We start from the raw sequence: 20,366 nt of genomic DNA on the forward strand, positions 1-20,366 counted from the left end.
CTCCTGCGGTCCCTGATTTGGAGCAGAGAATTCGGGAGCAGTTCAGAGCTGTGCAGCAGGCAGCGGCGCTCTCCAGTGCAGGGCTCTGCTCCAGTCCAGACACTCCGGGCTCTGTGTCCTAAGACGGAGAGAGCTCCGTTGTTACTTGGCCGTCCATCCAAAGTGCTCATGACCCACCGAACATAACCCCATAGACATCAGACACCATCATCTAACTTAAACTGTTGTTATATTCATGTCTTTTCCATACAAGTACAGCTGCTGACGATGTGGAATGCTCCTTATATGGCTGTGTGCACTGGTTTATCTATTAAGTGGCATGAAATGCCATCCCTCTGTAACTATATGCTAGGAGCTCTCAGCTGGTCGCCCCTACTATGAGGCCAATTGTCTTTGCCTTAGTTGTAATTATTCGGTTTGGGTGGCCACTTGTTTCGGTGTGCTGCTCTCTTTGTATTCATTATGGTACTGTTACACTGTGTTACTTGTTGTTCCCTACCCATTTACCCATTTGGCGCCATGCCAACTATGGCGTTACCTACTGTACATTGCACTACTTCCTCGCGCGCGTCCTTGACACTTCCAGCCACATGGCGCATGCGGGCAGACCCTCCCTGTGTTTTTCCTTCGCATGTTATTATTATAACATGGAATATCAGTGGCATGCACACCCCAGTGCGCCGATACGCCATATACTCCTACTTCAGGTACCGTGGAGTACAGGTATAGCACACTGAATCTGATATGTTTGACAGGAACCGGACGAATGCTGCGTCGGGCTTACGCCATCAAATGAAGTTTTGGAAGACGTTACAGTTGACAGTCATGGGCAGGGTGGCACTTGTCGAGATGATAATGCTTTCTAGACTATTTTATTACTTTGTGAACCTACCTCTCTACATACTGACCTCCTTCTTCCGCTCCATGGAGCGTGATGTGCGTAGCTTAGTCTGGAACACATCACGCTGTAGAGTAGCCCTTTCTAAACTTTATCGCCCATTAACTTCGGGAGGTCTTTCGCTGCTGAATTTGGAGCATTATTACTTAGTTGGGTTGCCCGTTGGTTCTCTTCGAGACAGCTAGCGGATACGGCCACTGATAGGCCAGCGTGGTCACAATGTAAACTACTTCATTTATTTCATCCCTGTGCTAAGTCTGTAGCACCTGAGCCCCTATTGCTGAAATTAGCCTATCATTGCTTTCGCAGGTCCTGCTGCCTTACAAGTGATATTATTCCCTGTGCACCAGCCATTCCGCTCCTGGGGACGCCCCGTCGTGCATGTGTCACGTCAGCAGCGGAACTCACTGATTGGCACGCCACAGATGTCTACACATTGGGTGATCTTTACACAGATGGCACCCTCCAAACTCATGACACACTGAGGGAGACTACCGGACAGGGTGCAGGTTCTTTTCTTCTGTATGGCTTTATCAGGCGGGCCTTGCGGCGGACGTGGGGCAATATCACGGTGGAACCCCAGACACACTACACTCTGCAATATATGCATGTCTTTGGGGAAGGGAGGCATATTGTACACTGGTTAGCTGATTCTCTACTGCAGCATACATCCGGACCACTAGTGGCTCTTCGGGCGCGCTGGGAGGGAGACGGGGGAAGGAGGCTTTCACAGACAAAGAATGGGTAACCATTTTGGGAACTCCCACATATCTCCTGCGTAATATGCAGTGTTGACTGATCCAGTATTATGTTACTCAAAGAGCTTATCTCACACCAGGGAAAATCAACATATATTTTGTCTGTACAGACGCCGCCTGCCCGCGCTGTCAGAGCATAGGAGCAGAACTTCTGTATATGATGCAGTCGTGCCCCCCTCTGAGCCATTACTGGTCCTTAATCATAGCGTGCTTAATGCATTGTGTAGATCGGCCCTTCCAACTGACATGGGAGGTGTGTATCCTGGGTTTGTTCCCTAGGGGCAGGAAGCTGAAGGCCACATCTTCCTTTTTGGATTTAGGGCTTGTGGTAGCCAAACACCTTATAACTTGCAAGTGGCAGTCTCCTGAGCCACTGACATATGAGGCATGGGCACGTTCCTTCTCTGTTTGAGCAAGTGCAGAGTATACAGCTCTCTGGCGTGAGGATGTACTGGGGCTACGCAAGTATCCCCTCCCGGCGCAATGGGAACTCATGTTAGCGGATCTCTCGGCTCCATTGGTACGCAAGTTGGATCGGTTTTGATTACCCTGTTGAAAGTACTGAGGATCGGTGTCAGTAGTTATTCAGATTAACTATGTTACATGCCTGGACATATGGATGAGCCGAACAGACACTCACTCTGAATTACAGGACCCTATACTGTATAGAAGCAAATGGACATGGATGTACGAGGACAGTGTCTTTAGCGCTTATGAGTTGTATAACAACCTTACAAAATTTTGTAATGTAGGTAAGTAGAGCTGTTTTGCCTGCGTCTAGTTACCCCACATGTTCTTTGTTATGAATTGAAGTTAATTACAAATATGTGAGGCACGGGTATATCTCCTAAGCCTATGTCATATGTTACACTATAAATGCAATAAAAAAAAAAAAATCCATAGATTTCTTCCACCAACCCATCTTTCACTTTCAACAGCCATGGTCTCAAGGTCCCTCCCAGCCCTGGCCAATTACAATACCTTGCTCTCCAGCTTTTTGACAACCTCCTGCAGCTTGGAGATTTGACCCTCTGCTTCTATTAGTCTTTCAACAGTGTTGCATAGATTCTGTTGGTGCAGTGAAATGTCTGTTCCTACCCCCAAGGTCTTGCCCTATGGGAAGGATCTGGTGTCACTAGTTACTTTTAGTTGAATGTGTCTTTGTCACTGTGTAACACTCTCAGTCTACTATCCAATGCTGCCTGGCCTTTGTCAACAGCTTATGTAACTCCTATGAATTTGTCTGTTTTACCCTAATTTGGTATCTGCTTTCCATTATGTCAAACCATTTTGTCTGGTTTCATCATGCAATGCCACTAGCACGAGCACCAAAATTAGGCAGGCAGGGTGTAACATCAGATTAGCCCAAGTCCAGTCAAGTGAGGAGCCTGGAGTCATCTGATGCATGCAGAGCTAACAGCCGTCAGGAGCACATTGGCATAACAATGGTCCTGGACATCCATCAGCCTTTCAAGAAGGGTCCCAGGTGGCTGGCGTCCTTTAGTGCTTGTCACCACCATACATCACATGTTTTGGTCTTGTCACTCAAAGCTCAAGAGAGAGTGAAATAAAAGGGACAGAGATGAAGGAAGATCATGGTGGTGCCATGTCTAGTGCAATTAACAGTTCTCTGTGTGCACACAAAATTCTTTGTTGTAATGCCTTTGCTAGCCCCCATCTGCCTTCCGTTGCCAGACTGCACTGGCCTCATGCAGGCCCTCCAAGCCTGGTGGGAACAAGAAGATGGGTGTTCTTCCACTCATGGTCACAGTGTTACAGAAGAGAATGATCTCACTGACCTCACCCCACTGCCAGTCACAGTATTCCTCCAAGTGCTGGTGTCAATAGGGCACCTCTGCTGATTAGCAAACATGCTAGCTTTTCTCTCAGTCTAACAAGAGGACCAACATGCCTCTTTTGAGTCAGCACAACCATTTTAGGTTTGCTGCAACCATCGGCTTTTGGCATCCACCTGCAGATGTATTGGTCCTAGCAATTAGGCCTGTGATTTAGCAGCTCCTATTAATGCCCAGGTGTGTCAGACTACCTCTGGAGGTATAATCTGTCAGTGTCCACTAATCCCAAACGAGACCCACAGCATCAAAGAGGGTTAATCTCCAGAAATTCTGTTGCTCCCTGCTCCAGCCTCTAATGCTTTGCACCTCATTCATCATGGCTGGAGAGGGTTTTTTTCTGTTCACTTCTATCTACATATGAGGGAAGCAGGGACATCCACATCTCCTTGCCGCAAGATTACCCTTTCCTGCAGTACCATGGGACACTTGCCTCAGTGTAGCCTCTGCACCATACTTCTTCTTTCCCCAAGAGGCCTGTCAACAATGGCAGCAGCCTTTCTCAGGCTACCCAAAGTATTGCAAGACCATCCACTGTGTTGTGGGCCACACCATCCCACATCTCCATGTCCCTGGCAGAGTCCACTGTGCTACTCCCTATTTCATCAATGCATCACAAGTTCATGTGTCTAGAGGAATTAAAGCAGTGGCTAAGTCAGGATCTCCCTTCAAACTCAAACACTGCCTACTGCTTTTCTAGTTGAATGCAAAGGCAAGGCTCTCATAGTCTTTAATTACCTCCACAAGCTCCTCACAGCACTGCAGTAATGGCCTGGGATGTATGGGGAAGCCCCAGGTTATTTGCCATCTCTCGAAAACTTTGAAGACCATATTATTTTGTCCTCCTGCAAAGGGTCATGGCACCACCGCCACCACACAGGTTAATGGCAAGTTTTCTTGTGTGAAAGGCTTATATGGAGAATCCTTGTGGGCCAGATTGGGGCACTACAAAACTACTGGTCTGATTTACAGTTTGGTGGGTGGGTTACTTCGTCACAATGTGACGGATATCCCATCCACCATATTACAAGTGCATTATATCATAAGGCACTTAAAATAAGGCCTACCTGATATCTGTTCCATTTGTGACGGAGTAACCAGCCTGCCAAACTCGTTGATAGGCCCTGTGTTTGCTGCAGTGAATGCCGGAAGACACCACCTGGTGCTTTTTTTTTCAAACATACAAACTCCACAGATTTTAAACAAAGAGTACAACTGCAACTGGAAACAAGTTGGTTACACAGATCCAAGGTTTTGTATATGGTGATTAAAAGGAGGTTCTGTAAAATGTTGTTGTATTAAAATAACAAATACGAAAAAACATGTCTTCATAGTGATTTGTCCTGAGAAGACTTGTATTCCAACTGGTATCTATCTCTTTCTAGATTCTTGTATTTCCAAATGATGAATGACAGCAAGTGTATGGAAATTAACAAAATCAGCATATGCCCTTAAAAAAAAAAAACAAGTGCACAGCACATGCAGATATTGTTTTCAATAATCCTATAAAACATGCATGCAAATAACCAGTTTATCTTTTTAGAGTCTAATAGTTTAGAATGCTAATTGGTTGTCCCTCATATGTTGATTTCAGCAGGTGATCAGACCATCAACAGAAAAAAGAATAACCACGAACGTATAGAACAAAAAGCAAGTGGCACAGAGAAAATCAAATCAAATTTGCTTCAAAACACTGAAAAGGGTAAACACTGTAGAAGTCAGCAATGGACAGAAAACTATATGGAATTCCAAGAAGAAAAGGATGTGCGACATAAAAGCAGTTTAAGTAATCTACCACTTCCAAATGTTTATCAGAGGCAGCTGAGAGTAGAGAGCTCAGAGCAACATAAAGAGCATGAGATTAATTTTAGCATTGAAAATCGTGTTGTAGGTGACCTAGACTCACTACAAAACTGGAAGCAGTATCCATGTAATGATTGTGGGGAACAATTCACTGTGGAAGAAGATCTGAGAAGACACCAGCAAACACATGTAAGTGCCATCATAAAACGTCTGCTAAACACAACACAGAGAACAAATTCAGGAGACCAAGAGAAACACTGCACAGACAGGCCATATGTCTGTACTGAATGTGAAAAGACTTTCAGCTTTAAGGGGAGTCTTCTAAGGCACCAGAAGGCACATGCAGGTGTCAGATATGCATGCACTGAATGTGAGAAAAGTTTCACTCAGAAGGGAGATCTTACTGTGCACCAAAGAACACATGCAGGTGAAAACTATACATGTGATCAGTGCCATAAAAGCTTCAGTAGAAAAGGTAATCTTATTCAACACCAAAGAAAACATGCTGAGTGCATGCAGAAAATATAGTATGACCTTAAGACATTGTGCCTGAAACAAAAGAACCAGCGAGGCAAGAGTTTCATGTCCTCTTTCTTTTTTCCTTAAGATTTCCTTTGGTAATAAATAACTGCAAATAGTTATGTTCTTCCTACTCGTCTGAAACCTCAACAATTCTTGAAGTATTTTAAATCAAATGTGAACTCCATGCCCAGTGACATTTTTAGAGTTAGATGTAAAGAGAATGGTTGTCTAGCAAACAACCTAGCTCACAGCCTCTTCCAAGTCTCCTTCAAATCCATCTGATGCAACTGAACATGACTAACTTTCTAGGTTATATCTTATAGTGCCCTGGAAAACCATAGTTGAATATTGCAGGCTCTCAATCCCAATATGTGGTTCTTACAGTTCACACTTGAACTAGTCAGTGGTGTACTGTGATTGTGCCACATGATATGATAACTCAAGATCCAAAACAATGTTCCTTGATGCAGATTTAGCACCTTACTGTTGGAAAATGAAGAATTTCTAGGGGGAATCTGACCCGTAATTTCTGATCCTTGATAATTCTTCATTTCCTGTCAGACACTCTAGGTCAAACTTGTAATGGCTGGATTTTCTGTTGTGAGTGCCCCCCAGTGTCAGGGGTGAACCTGGTTTGACGGCTCCCAGGTTTCTTTTAACAATATACCCATCCCTGACTTTGTAAAAGCCTTTGATTTCATACACTGACCTTTCATGTTCCCCCTCCTCGAGCACTCTGGCATCAGGAAGTCAATTAACTTATGCTGGGCCTCGGATCATTTTAAATGCTTGGGTGTGTGTATTATGACTGAGCAGAGGGCATAAGATCATAATAGAACACCCCTGGTGACCCACCTTAGATTGGACTTGGAGACTTGGAGCTCATTACCCCTTAACATGGCAGTGTGGGGGGCACTATTCAAGATGATCTCTGCTCCAGACTAGATCAAATATATGGTGAAAATAAAGAGGTTCTGTCCCTAGCGTCTCATAGAAATTTACAAACTGTGGAGACATCTGATAGGGAAATCATATCTGACCATTCTGTCCCCTGGTAGAAACTTACAGTATGCATAACTCACAATTTTATCGATACTTTCAGCTCGACCATGCACTTGAGGCACACCATGAGAAACTAACCAACCTCTCAGACTATAATCCCCTGGAGGCTCAGATCACTTTACCAGCTCTGGATGGTGGTGGATATAGCTAGGCTTTATCATGCACTTGTAACTAACACTCCTGACCTGCTCTTGACACTCCATGATAGATGCCCTTAAGATGTGAGCCCTCTGGAAGAAGCTGACTGTGTTGAAGCAAAACTGGCCCGTCTGGTCTTGGTGATATCAATGATACTGAAACTCATCCAATTAAAATACCTGCATTGGGTGTGTTATAGCCCTATTAGACTGAGTAGCATAGAAAAGGGCCTTAATCCCTGCTGTCTCAGATGCAAAACAGAGCCAGGTACCTTCTACCACATGGTGTAGACTTGCCCAGTTATACCGGGCTACTGGTATTGAATACATTAACTTCCCACCAAAATAGTGCATAGACAGGTGATTCCCGGTCCTAAAATGGCACTTTTAGGTTTGATGGATGAGTGAGGAGGCCAGAGGACTACCAGACATCCGGTGGCAATGGGACTTTTAATTGTGAAAGGGGACATTGCCCGCTTCTGATAAAATGGCAAGCTGCACAGAAAAGTATATGAACGTGTAGGGCATGTGTTTGAATTATTCTTAAATACTGGGGAATATGTTGTGTATACAATCTACCAATATTGTATTTATTTATCTCACTGGTGTACAAATATATGTTGGTGCCTTATGATTTTCTCATTTGCAAAACAATAAAAAGTGTTGTAAAAAAACAAATATCCCCATCCTTTGTGATCCTTGGCACTGGGATCTTGTTAATCTGATAAGTTCTTTAATTAGACTTACAGCCCTTACATACCCGACCGTCAGAAAAGATGAAAGTGAAGAGATTTGTAGTATCTCAATACCAACACAAAGCAAGGGTACAAAAGGACAAATATGAAAGGCGAGAAGGATAGAGAAATTAGACCAGAGATAAGGTCATCTGAGCTGCTTATAGTAGTGGTTATGATCTCGCAGATGTTGGCAAGAGAGTCTGCACAAATTAGCTGGCTGTCCATGGTTTCTTAAAAGGCTTGAAGTTATGTTCAGTGCTGAAGGAGCAGACTTGCTTCCAAAGAATACTGCTTGAAGAGGAGGGACTTCAAAAGTATGTGAAAAAGGAAGAACCTAATAGTTACTGACGGGCCTGCAGGTCATGACCTGCAGATGCTGCTAAAATATCTTTTTTGCTATTTTCAAAATGATAAATATGAATAGCTAATCACCCTAGGAAGAGCGAATAGTGAGCATAGATCTCTAAAAACCAAGATTCCATACCAAGGGAGATCCAGTTAAATCACACTGTTTATGTTAGAAGACTACAATTCAGGCCTTCCAAGACTTTTCAAGTGCAGTTTGTTGAGTCCAATAATACACAAAACAGAACTCTGGTTTTAAGGTTTATTTCTTCAGACTCAACCCCGTGGCACCAGCAAGGCTGAAACCAACTCCCCCCACAACTACATTCTAACCCAGAGCTCCCCACATTCTGTGACCTTATAACTTTCCAAGGTCTTATCTCACGTTCCCTGGAGACAAGCTTATAACAAACACAACACAGGATCAGTAAGATTTCTTTAGCCAGTCTTACATGCTTCTTAGTACACAGGTTCAGGGATGGCAATAAATGTAAGTGGGTCCATATTTAACCTATTTCTCAATACTACAGGACTATTGTTAAGCAATGAGCATACAATACTGGCAGCATATTTTTCACTGTTTGAGGACTAATTAATTCCCCACAATGGCAGATATCTCATGATCAGACCGTAATACATGTGAGTTGCTTACAAATGCCACATTGTACATCTCATCTAAAGATGATATGAATTTTTAAATAGATTTCTCCCCTACTTTCAGAGCTTGCTAAAGTGACATATTGCCTGAATGGAACTGTACTTTGGGCATCATTTGGTGAAAGAGCGTGGTGTAGCTCCTTGAAGATTTATCCTGAGGAGTGTTAAGTGTAGCTGTCGTCCAACCACAGTTGAGCTGAAAGTAGTATGTTGTATTTTGCCTCTTATTATCACTCCTGTTTTGTGGGGTTTCTGTGGGATTAAACATCCATTGAGGAGCAATGGCTGCATGTAGGACTGTTGACCCATCTCAGGTTACCTGTAGCTAACCATACCCTACTCATGCATAGTTCCCCCCTCATTACTGTGGGGTTACATGCCTACCAAAGCTGGGTGTACTCTACTTCTCTTGATCAGGCTGCAATCACTGTGCCTTCTGCACAAGGAACCCTTCATTAAGTTGCGTGGTTTGCCCTGCGGCAAAGATCGCCATTAAACTTGCTGTATTTCTCTTTAGTCCACTCCCTGCTGGAGCTATGTCCTTTCCACCTGGGCCAAGATCCTCCTCCTGCAGAGTTTTTCGGACTTACTGGACCCATGGGAGTCTGGTGGAACTTGGGCCATTTTGCCATACATAAGTGGTAAGTTCCAGTTCCCCAACCAGAATAACTTTGAAATCTGTGCTTTGTTGAATTTTGCCTTCTGTTTTGTCTTCAATTCGCCCACTCTGCAACACTACTTTCACAGAGAACCTTTGATCCAGATGCTGTGGTTTAGAGCGAAGGCTCTTGCTCCTATTACTCATTCTCTCCTGCCTTCTAGTCCTGTTCATCTCACTAGACCATCAGCCTTCTGTCACTGCCCCTGCCCGCGACCCACCTACAGTTATGCTATCCCCTTGGTCCCTGCTCTGCCCTCACACCTAGATAACCTCTCTGACACCATCAAAGGCATCCAGATAAATGGCAGATATAGAAGTCATGTTTCTTAGGCATCTCCCCTTTTTGGACAAGGAGGACCTCGGGCCAGTCCCCCTTTTCTTTCCCACTCAACCTCTCTGGACTCCCAGCAGGGCACTGCAGAGTTCCCTAAAATGCCTCTGGAACTACAAAGACTGGCGGCTCAGACTGACTCTTATTATCAGTAATGTTTGATACCTGCCTATCACCCAAGACTGAAAAGTTGCATCATCTCATTGGTTGCACTATGGCTGCCTCTGCCTCTACAGGATGAACCCATAGATTGCTTAAGAGCTAGTCGTTTTGCAAGTTGCATCTTCCAGTGTGTTTGCATCACCACTGCTCATGGGTGGTAAACATAGCATCTTACATAAATGGTAGTTTTAGAAAGTTGCTTCTTTTCCTCAAACTTCCACCCTTAAATCTCTGCCTTACTGCTCTTCCTCTTTGTCAGTTTTCCCTCCTCCTCTCATCCTTATTTTCTGTTTTGCTTCTTTTCTTTTCCTTTCCTGCTTTTAGGATGGGCTGTAAACTCCCTTCTCATTCCTTTCCCTTGCTTTCCTTTCAGGTATCTTGAACTATAAAAACAAACCTGTTCCCTCTCACTTCCTCCTCTTACTCAACTCTCATATGACTTTGCTAACAGCTCCTCTTTCATTCGGCCCCTCAGAGATCTCTCCCTGCCTGAGCTGCATGCTTATCCGTTCAAGATCAATGAATTAGAATCACCCCAAATTTCTAAGAGCTGATGTTGAGAAATCCTTACCAACTACAAATTTTCAAAATATATTCACTGAGAATACAATCACCCTTCCATCTCCTTATTCTCATTTCTGCTGATCTGGGGCTGTCTGCCAAACAACTCAGCATTCACAGACCCCTTCCACGGTGCCACCACTAACAAAAACACAGTTCATAATAATCACTGCATCCTGCGAGACTTCAATGTCTAGTTCGACTACCCCAGATTTACTGTAAAGAGCTCTTGTTGGTTAAATCTAGAGGCTCTCAACATTTTTCAAGTTGCCCCTGGTCTGGCACAGTCAGCTGGACACAGCTTTATCTCCACCAAAACACGACGGCCATAGCAAATCTCCTCATGGGCACTACCTCAGGCCATTAGCTGTACCACTATGACAATTACAATGATTAACAAGGCCATTTAGAGACCATAGAGAAGACTCTGTTTCTTTGCCGGTAGCCTCTTCACTCCTCAAATGCATAACAGAAATGAAACCATACTACATCCGATTCTACAAAACCATGAACAAACTGATACCTCTCAAGACCTCATGTCAAAAACAGTACTGAAAGTGCTTTCTTGGATGTATGTCGAAAAATGTATCACCCCCAATAGCAAGTTCTGGTTTCAGCGTCACACAACGATGTAAAAATCTGCCCCTAAAAATAAAATACTTTAATTGTGACGTCGGAACTCAACTGTAATAAATTATTACAGCTGAGTAGATATGTCACAACTTGACTGCAATAAGGAAATTAGAGACAGGCCTTTGTACATAGATTGCATGCTCCCTTGTATTATATTATAGATGCATCCTATGTATCTAATTTACTATAAAATACAGTAAATCAGATTAGACTGATAGGTGCATGGAGGAATAAGAATCTGGGGGTCAGAGACTGGCCTACCTCATGTACATGGCAGCAGTTCCGTAATCGGTACATATGAGCTGTCAGCAGGCAGCCTAATCTTCTCCAAATGTGAACCACTGGATGTTTCAATAGAGCAGCGTTTTTAAAGAAACTTTGTGGGTGGTTACCTACTGAAAGATGCAGTTGTACTTTTAGAAAGGAACGGTCATCCAGATTATTAATGAGGAACACACGAGTATTTCGGTCTTATGAGATGCATTTAAAAGGGAAACCCGTGGGCATTTGACGAACCGGAAAGGTAATGTAAAAGGCTCTGCAAAAGTAGCTCTTGAAGCTAGAAGTGTATATTCAATACCTATAGCAATGAAAGGCCATGTAAACGGTCTGTTGGTAGCCAACGCTAAAACTACAACTCAATTGTGTGAAGGGTAATCTTGTGCAGTGCTATTTTCCACTGAGGCATAAAGCCAAAACGACAAAGAATTATTCATGGGTTAAAGTCTCTACAAAATAATAAACTAGTAGAAACAGGCTGCGCCGTTTAGTTTTATCTGCCCTTTTTCCATACGCAATGGAAGAATGACCTGCTTGCTATTTACTTTGGCATCACAGTTGTTGCTTAAATCCTCTGTGTCTGGGCCTGGTCCTTTGGCCATAGTATTGGTGAGCATTATGTACTTGACCCACATGAATACTAACCATAAAAGGCTTTGGAGAATTCTTTCATAAGCAGCCTCCTGGACCTATAGTGACCATTTATCAATTGAATGTGTTCAGAGAACCAGTTTCACATCTTGGCTCCCTGGCATGATAATGTCAGACAAACAGAGATCGCTTTCTTGCTTCTAGATTCCATCACTTTTGTATCTGTGTTTGAACCAAACTTAATACATTTTTTAGAAGGGAGAGGGAGCAAAATGCCTTTCATCCCAGCACAGTTGACCCCATTGCATCCTGACAAATGCAGTATGCTTACTTGAAAGTTGCTTTAGTTTTTCACCAAAGTTGGTGCAGTAATCCTTTTATCTGTAGACACGTGTTTCTGGGTTTAGCCCTCCATCGGTAGAGAGCAGAAGTAGTAGAGAGCAGAGGAAAGTCATCTATGATTGCAGAAATTCTACCCAAGTCTTCACAGGTCACAGTACCACTCCACAGGCACACACGTGTATCCCAGGCGAGCTTCTCAGCTCACTGGCGCAAGGGAACCTTTTAAACACAAGGAGGGAGGGAACACAGTCCCTCTCAACCCAGTACAGTTCACCCCATTGAATCCTAGTAAATGTAGTATGCTTTAAAGTTGCTGTAGTTTTCCACCAAAGTGAACAGGGGTGAACTGTGCTGGGGCGAGAGGCATTGTGCTCCCACCTCCCTTGTGTTTAAAAGGCTCCATTGAGCCAGTGAGCTGACAAGCCTTAGAGCAAGATGGCCTGAGGCTCAGAGGACTTTTGTCCCAAGAGTGCAGTGAGTCTGGCCAGGAACGCTAATGCATCCCATATACTACTGCCAGCCAGTGCAGCTTAACCAAACCTCTGGAGTGAGTGTGTATTTTCAACTTTCGTTGCATGCAAATGCATTCTTTGTAGGTTCTAAATTAAGCAAGCTCTGATGTCAAGCCATTCTATTTACATGTTCTAATCTTGACCCGATCACTGCCATTGTGGTTGTCATCAGTTGTGAAAGGATGTTCTTCACCAGTTATAGTAACATTTTGCGACCTTTGGCCATCCCTGTAATTAGGTCCTTCATAGCAGGGATAGACTTTCAATAAATATCCAGATTCTTTACTGATGGGAATATCTGTATGACCGGCCCTACATTTCGGGCAAAGTAAATGGGAAGGAAAGAAGGACCACAACCACATATAGTACATGGTCATTCCTATTAAAAACCCATGTCTATATGGCGTATCCTTTGGATTTAGGGCAGATTTTGGGAAAGATGTCTCTCACCAGAATTTTTTAGGCTCTTGAGGAAGCCCTGGGCTAAAGGAAGAGATTAATGACATTGCCTCTTTCAAGTCATTGGACCTTAATGGCTTTAAGCATACCCTGTTTTCCTGAAATGTTAGCCTTGCTGCTGACCATTGACAATCTGTTAATTAGACATTGTGGTTGGCTAGGTGCAGTTTTCCTCAGAGTGAGCAAGGCAACAGACTTTATGCTGTGGCCCAGATTTGTACTGCCGAATATTGACTAATGAAAAGGAGAAGTAGCTAGCTGCATTTATGAATACAAACCAAGCTGGGTTTGCCCAGATCAGGTGGGCTTCAGTCAATATCAAGAAGGTTGTGCACCGTTGTAATGTTTCTGGGTGAAGGAAGATCCCATATGTGGTCACTACACTAAGGCCTTTGACAGCGTGGAAAGGAACTACCTCCGATCCAAGTCCTAGTTTACCTCTGCCTGTGTCTTTTGACATTTAGGATTTGCCTGCTACCAGGCTCAGGTACCAGAGTACCTATTCATATGTTATCCAACAGGACCAATATGATTAAATTGAGGAAATTCAAAAAATTCCCAGTTTCTCCCTTTCTATTTTTCCTGTTAGTGAACTTTTCTCCAGACTTTTCAATCCACATAGCACAAGTATCAAGGAATCGGGATACATTTTGGTTAAGCCTTTTAACTCCTCTGTCCCTTTCGTTAAGGCAGAAGTCAGTTCATTATCAAAAGATGTCAGCCTTTAAGCTAAACCTATATGATTCTGAACTACACAGTAGTATCTCCACTCATAAGCAGCAACATATTTAAGAGGGTTAAAGATGGGACATGTCAGCATTACTAACAGGAACATTGAAATTGACTTTTGAGCTACTCTTACATGTTTGAGAGCATCAGTAATGCCTTGTCAGTAAATCGTAATACATTTGTGTCTTGTCTATTAGATATTTCCCCACTTAAGAAGACCACAACTGACCTGCTGCAGAATCTATATATTTTATAGTGTTAGCCCAGGAGCAGGCATTTGTCTAGACTTCCATGGTTGTTAATGCAGTCTGGCTAGACAGGCAAACATCCGGTGTCATTGGTAAGCTTCTTAACTGAACCTTGGTCAGAGGGGTGTCTGCACACCTTGCACAGATTTATGCAGCACAGCTATGCATTTTTGGCATGTGGCTGAAAAGGACTTCAACAGAATAATGTGACATAGAGGCGTGTGTCATTCCATGACTTAAATGGAATGCACCACACACATTAACTTGCAACAATACTGTGTGATGAAGATTTGGAATCGTTGTGTACTAGAAAATGTTTGACATTGTTCTCTTTGCCATGAACATCTGTGCCTAATAATTCAGAATGTATGGATGGTATTTGATTAACCTGGGCTTTCACTGAGCAGATGTGTAGACTCAACCACATAGTGGCACATATTGATGAACCAGCCAAAACTGGGTAACTGTATAGTCATAGCCTCTCTAGCTAGCAAACCTGAGGTAGACTGGATGAGGACTCCAGAATGAGATTTATTTCCAATATATCCCAGATGTGGAAAAATTGAATATTATCGTTCTCTAGCACCAGAGCTGATACCTTTGCTTGCCCTTTGGTTTGTAAGAATTTCCAGTCTGGTTGGTCTATTTGCTAAACAAACTAACCAAGGACTATCAGGCAAATTTTTGGCTTGCATGTCTTCCTAGCATTGAGAGTTAATATGGCTGGTGCTGGAGATCAGGGGCGTAGTTCCAGGTGGGGGTTGTGGGATGTTACACCCCTCTAAAAGGTGTATTCTGCAGTAAATAGTTGGGTACAAGCACTTTCAGTCAGGTAATGTAAAGTGTCTGTCGAATTTCACCTGGGATTTTTACATGCCACACTGCCAAAAACACACACACACTCTCTTGATTTATTTTGAAGAGCTTAAAATGTTGATTCGTTGAAAAATATAGATTTTTAAGTGTCCCTAATAATTGAATTCCTCATTCATCTGCCCCTTAAGCCCCCTCTGTTTGTCATATAATGTGTTTTAACATAATGTCTCTGCGTGATTGTTGGGAAATATGAACCTCACACCCCCCTCAATCATAATGACCAAGCTACACCCCTGCTGGTGATATTGACAGTGTTTGGGTCATTCATCTGGAGGCATTTAAATGGCTATGCAGACAGGGGAAATGAGATCCAGAGAGTGTGGAGATGAAGATAAGGAGTGTGACGAGTCCTTTTCAATCAGCTAAGCACAGGTAACGATGTGTAATGGCTCTCTCCACCTTTTACAGTTTTCATTGGGCCACTGATTTTATGCACCCACCTTTCTTATTTGAATAAGATGCTGCAAGGATTGATGTGGGTAACGTAGAAGGGAGTTTTGTAAAACGCTGCTTATGACGATACGCAGATTGTTTAAATTATAGGGTGGGATCCTTGTGAAAATGCCACAAACAAATGTGGATTTCATAGGTTGGTTAACCTTTTTAATTTATCGTGGACTTGAATACCCTGTTCACATATGTTTACTAACTACTTTATTCAAACAATTTACAACAATAAAAAACGCAGTACTAAAATAGAGATTTGTGATTTTGTATTTTCAGGAAAAAAATAAAAATATGCCTCTAAGATACATTACATCGCAAAGGGGAAACAAACAGTTAATCTATGGCGGTTATATTTACAATAGAGAGAAGGAATATGGCAGCAAAATACTGTGGAAGTGCAGTGAATATCATACCACAAAATGCAGAGCGCGTGTTAACACAAGAGATGATGCAGTAGTGCATAAAACTGAACATAATCATGTTCCCTCTCCAGGCAAAATTATAGTTAAACAGAAAATAAATGAAATAAAACAAAAAGCCCAAGAAAAGGAAGAAGCTACTAGTTCAATTATAACAGACGCCTGTTCAAATGTTCCTTTTCACATTGCTGGAGAATTACCCCGGCCTTCCTTGCTAAAACGCAGAATTAAGAAAAAAAAAGTAATCCAAGACTATTTGCCAAAAATACCACACAACCTGTCTGATTTTGTAATTCCTGAAAAATTCAAGGTTACTATTAATGGTGACAGATTCCTTCAGTTGGAGTGCAGTAGTGAGAATGAAAATATTGTATTATTTGCAACTGAAAAGAACCTTGCATACTTACGAGCAAGTAAAATCTGGCAAGTTGACGGTACATTCAAGACATGCCCTGAGCCATTCAAACAACTCTATACTGTACATGGATATATTAAAACAGAAACATTTCCACTGGTCTATGCATTACTACCTGATACAAAACTAAACACATACAACGTTATGTTTCAAAGAATCAAAGAACTGACTATAAATCCACCTAAAATCTGTATTATGGATTTTGATGCAAATGCAATGAATGCAATAAAAAGTGTTTTCCCGGAGATCCAGATCCAAGGTTGTTTCTACCATTTCATGCAAGCAATGTGGAGGAGCATTCAAAGACATGACCTACAACTGAAGTACAGTACAGACAGCCTTTTTGCCCACAACTTAAAGCTACTATGCAGCCTTGCATTTGTTCCAACACAGGATGTCATCTCAACCTATGAGGAATTACAAAGGACACATTTTTATTGTGAAAATCAAGAAATGCTTGCACAAATGTTAAACTATTTTGAGGACAACTGGGTTGGACGCTTTTCCAGAACAGGTAGAAGAAACCCAGATTTTGCCATAGAACTGTGGAATTGTATGCAGTCAGTACAAGACGACACCCCACAAATGAATAGTAAAATAGAGGAATGGCACAATGCCTTCTCCCAGACAATTAGCATAAAACATTGCTCTTTGTGGAAATGTTTATCTACAATCCAAAAAGAACAGTCTTTACAAGAATCCAAAATTGAACAGTGCCTGTCAGGTGAAATGCAAGCAACAAGTTTCAAAAGAATCAAGGATCTCAGAATCAGACTAAAACAAGCAGTGGCAGACTATGGAAAACTTAGTCAGATAGAATATTTACACAACATTGCACTTGTAATTGCTTTCCAAATGTAATAAAGTTATTTAAAAAACAATTGCTTCTTTTGTAGAAATATAGGGACTCTTCTGATAATCTAGTAATGACAAATTCATCTATTAAATTCCTTTCAGGAAAAAAATAAAAGTTTTCCCAGGTGACCAAATACCCCTTTTCTCTTGCGTCACCCCCTAAACAAAGATCCCCACAACCATTCCACTTTTTCTTATGACGACTTCGCTCTGAAATATGAAGAAATCCAAACGCTTCCCAGGAAAGAAGAAAAATATGTTTTTATCCGCCCTCACCAATGTTCAAACCACTAGAGATACCGGAACAACCTTGGAAAGGATATCCACCAGCAAAGCAAGCCAAAGCTAAATTATATCCTGAGAACCATTGAAAAAGAATGAAAAATAAATTCTCTTTCCCATGAATGTAAGTTCCACATCCACTCTATTGCTGTTAAGCCATTAATGGTTAAAGAGAATTGTATCACTGTTACATTTTTATTTTATGGAGAAATTCTACAATGGTTTATAGTTCATTTTTCTTGCAAATTTTTGTAATTCAGGCAGTGTTTTACATGTTTTTTAAATTTCATTTTGTTTTATTTTTGTGCTCAAATTAATTCTAATTATTTTAAATCTGAGTAAACATGTTCTAAATATATATTTTTTCAAATGTGAAAGAAAAATTTGTGATATTGCGCTGGAGCATGGCACCAGATTCTCATATATCTCAATATATACCTTCACATATATATTGGTAATTTAAATAGGATCAGACGTGTTGAGGCAGTCATTTTCTTCCAGCTGAACAAAGCTCCCTCTCTAATAACCAGCTTGATTCAAAGCTTTCTTTGCCTTGCTAAATATCATAAAATAAAAAATATATATTTTTCCCTATAGTGGCCTCAAAGTCTTTATGCCCTTTAGTTCCAAGATCACACATTTGTGACCTTCACCTAATGTAGGGCCCTTTTATACTGAACCACCACAAAAAGTGAGCTGATATAGATCAGAAGGCCAAGTTTATAAAAGCTTTCATCTTTGATTTCCAGGGAGTTGAGTGGGGTCTCAGCATCTACATATTTGTACACAGTCTTGCCATCAGTGATGTCATTTCTGATGTTGCAGTGATGTTATCAATGATGTCATAGAACATGTCATGAGTGATGTAATATGTGAGGTCATTAGCAATGCATTGTGAAGGCATGAATTATAATTACTTTATGGCACGAGTTATAGTTACTTGAGATAACTATTATGTTGAATTTCAGTGGTATTGTTCATTTAAAACGGTATGTTTTTACTGACATTTTCACCTAACTATAACGTCCCCTTAAGCTTTTGTTTTTTCCAGTGAATGTGTGATGGTTTTTAAAATGCAAAGTAACATCATTAGAATTCCTAATGTCACTTTAACCATTGTTTTTACAATGAATTTCCGTTTTTTTTAACATAAAGGAAGATGTTGATTCACAATAAGCAGGCTAGGGTTGGGTGCAGAGCCAACAGTGAGAATGTGAGATCTCTGCCAGGAAAGATTACAAACATACACTGCTCTTGCAGCCATGATGCAGACCCCCAAATAAAAAACGGCTACAAAAAAAATAAAACATCCGCAATGGGATTAAAGAGAAATACAGACTCAGAACTCTACAGTGGTCTCATACGACAGTAATGTAGGAGACTTTCAATCATAACACCTTACAGGCTCCCTGTACCAACCCAAGCAGTATGGTCAAGGTATTTGTAATACAGTGTGCCAGCATCAATGTGTCACATTCGTGATGGGGAACTCACCTCATCTTCAAGATGCAATGAACGTCATGAATTTTCAAAAGGGGAGCAGAACTGAGAAATACAAAATGCTGTTTCAAAGAATGTGGAGAATTATTGTAGTAGCTCTTTTCAAGATATTGCACCATTATTTCCTGTGATATCTGTTCCTGATTCAAGCATATATAAGGCAGTGCTTGGAAGTGCATGATCCATCACAACACATTTTGTTCCCTAATGTTTCGTCCTGCTTAATGCCCACTTGCTATTGATATTTGTCTCTGATTTTTTCATCTTGGGTTGGATCATCTTGTTGGATCATTCCTTGGCTCTTTCTGTTTCCTGATGTTGAGGAGGAATTTGCTGTTTTCACCAGTGTTATCGTCATCTTCATCATCAAGATTTACTTAGATTGTCAAACACGTTTTTTTTCCCTTTGTTTGCTTTTCCTCCTAGCTGTGACTCCCTAAAAAAGCTGCCTGTTACCTCTTACTTACATTATTCAGTGCAGGGTGGCACCACGGCTCCTTGGTGGAGTTGCCCTTTACTCGGGCAGTCTAGAGGGCCACTCAACACATCTTGTCAGTGTCTAGTCCTTGATATTAGGCATGTGGATCAGCAGAACATGTAAATGGAGCATGTCTGCGCTAAATACAATTCATTCAATATAAACTGAGACATGGTTATAAAGCATTGTGTATACTTCATATCTGGGTATTATGGTGTGTGACAAACGACATTGCCATAAAAAGCATAAAAAATGTGCAAGTCTACTCAGACTAAAACAGATGCATAAGGCTAACAAAGAAGCAACACTGCTCAAATGGAATGATGTGGAAAATGATGCAACTGCAGCAAAAATTCTCAAGGCAATAATAGAAACTAGTAAAACTTTAGAGGCCCTAATGTTAAGTGGTACAGGCGTATCACTCATGCATCATAGTCTTCAGAAGGTCGTGTGCCTGGTTAAAAAGGTGAAAGTAAAGATCTTGGAGGGGGACGTTGGGCTCAAGAGCACTTCCAGATCTGGTTTAATTCTACAGATCGCCTTAAGGCAAAACACAGCCTATTTTCTCTCTAACCTTGCCACCAGAGTGACAATGTAAACCCAGGCAGGGAATAGAAAGGTAAGAGTGGGAAGAGGTTAGGTAAGGGAGATCTGGAAAAAGAATCTAAGCTTTGTGTGTTAAGCAAATGATTAGTGTGTTAAAGTTGGTTTTGCTACAAAATTATCACTAACCGGTGCAACCTGGCATTGAGGATGTACACAGAGCAAGTATAAACCTATGCATTAGCAGGACAGCATGAATTCCTTTTCGAAC

General features: G+C 41.7%; 1 protein-coding gene across 9 annotated transcripts in view; it reads left to right on the forward strand.

Annotated features, from left to right (window-relative positions):
• The window catches only part of ZNF670 (zinc finger protein 670), a 185,762-nt gene extending 168,451 nt beyond the window's left edge, over positions 1–17,311 (forward strand). For 4 of the 9 annotated variants that reach the window (XM_069234430.1, XM_069234433.1, XM_069234432.1 and 1 more), the window contains 2 exons: positions 5,104–5,501; positions 15,880–17,311. In XM_069234430.1, coding sequence (XP_069090531.1) covers positions 5,104–5,501; positions 15,880–17,298 — 1,817 coding nt within the window. In that variant the 3' untranslated portion in view covers positions 17,299–17,311. Of the gene's footprint in view, positions 1–5,103; positions 5,502–9,289; positions 9,414–15,879 lie in introns of all 9 variants that reach the window. The other 5 variants (XM_069234436.1, XM_069234437.1, XM_069234435.1 and 2 more) reach the window with 5 other exon arrangements.
• The last annotated feature ends 3,055 nt before the right edge of the window (positions 17,312–20,366 follow it).

This window comes from Pleurodeles waltl, chromosome 5 (genome assembly GCF_031143425.1).
Source record: "Pleurodeles waltl isolate 20211129_DDA chromosome 5, aPleWal1.hap1.20221129, whole genome shotgun sequence".
In the NCBI taxonomy this organism is placed as follows: Eukaryota; Metazoa; Chordata; class Amphibia; order Caudata; family Salamandridae; genus Pleurodeles; species Pleurodeles waltl.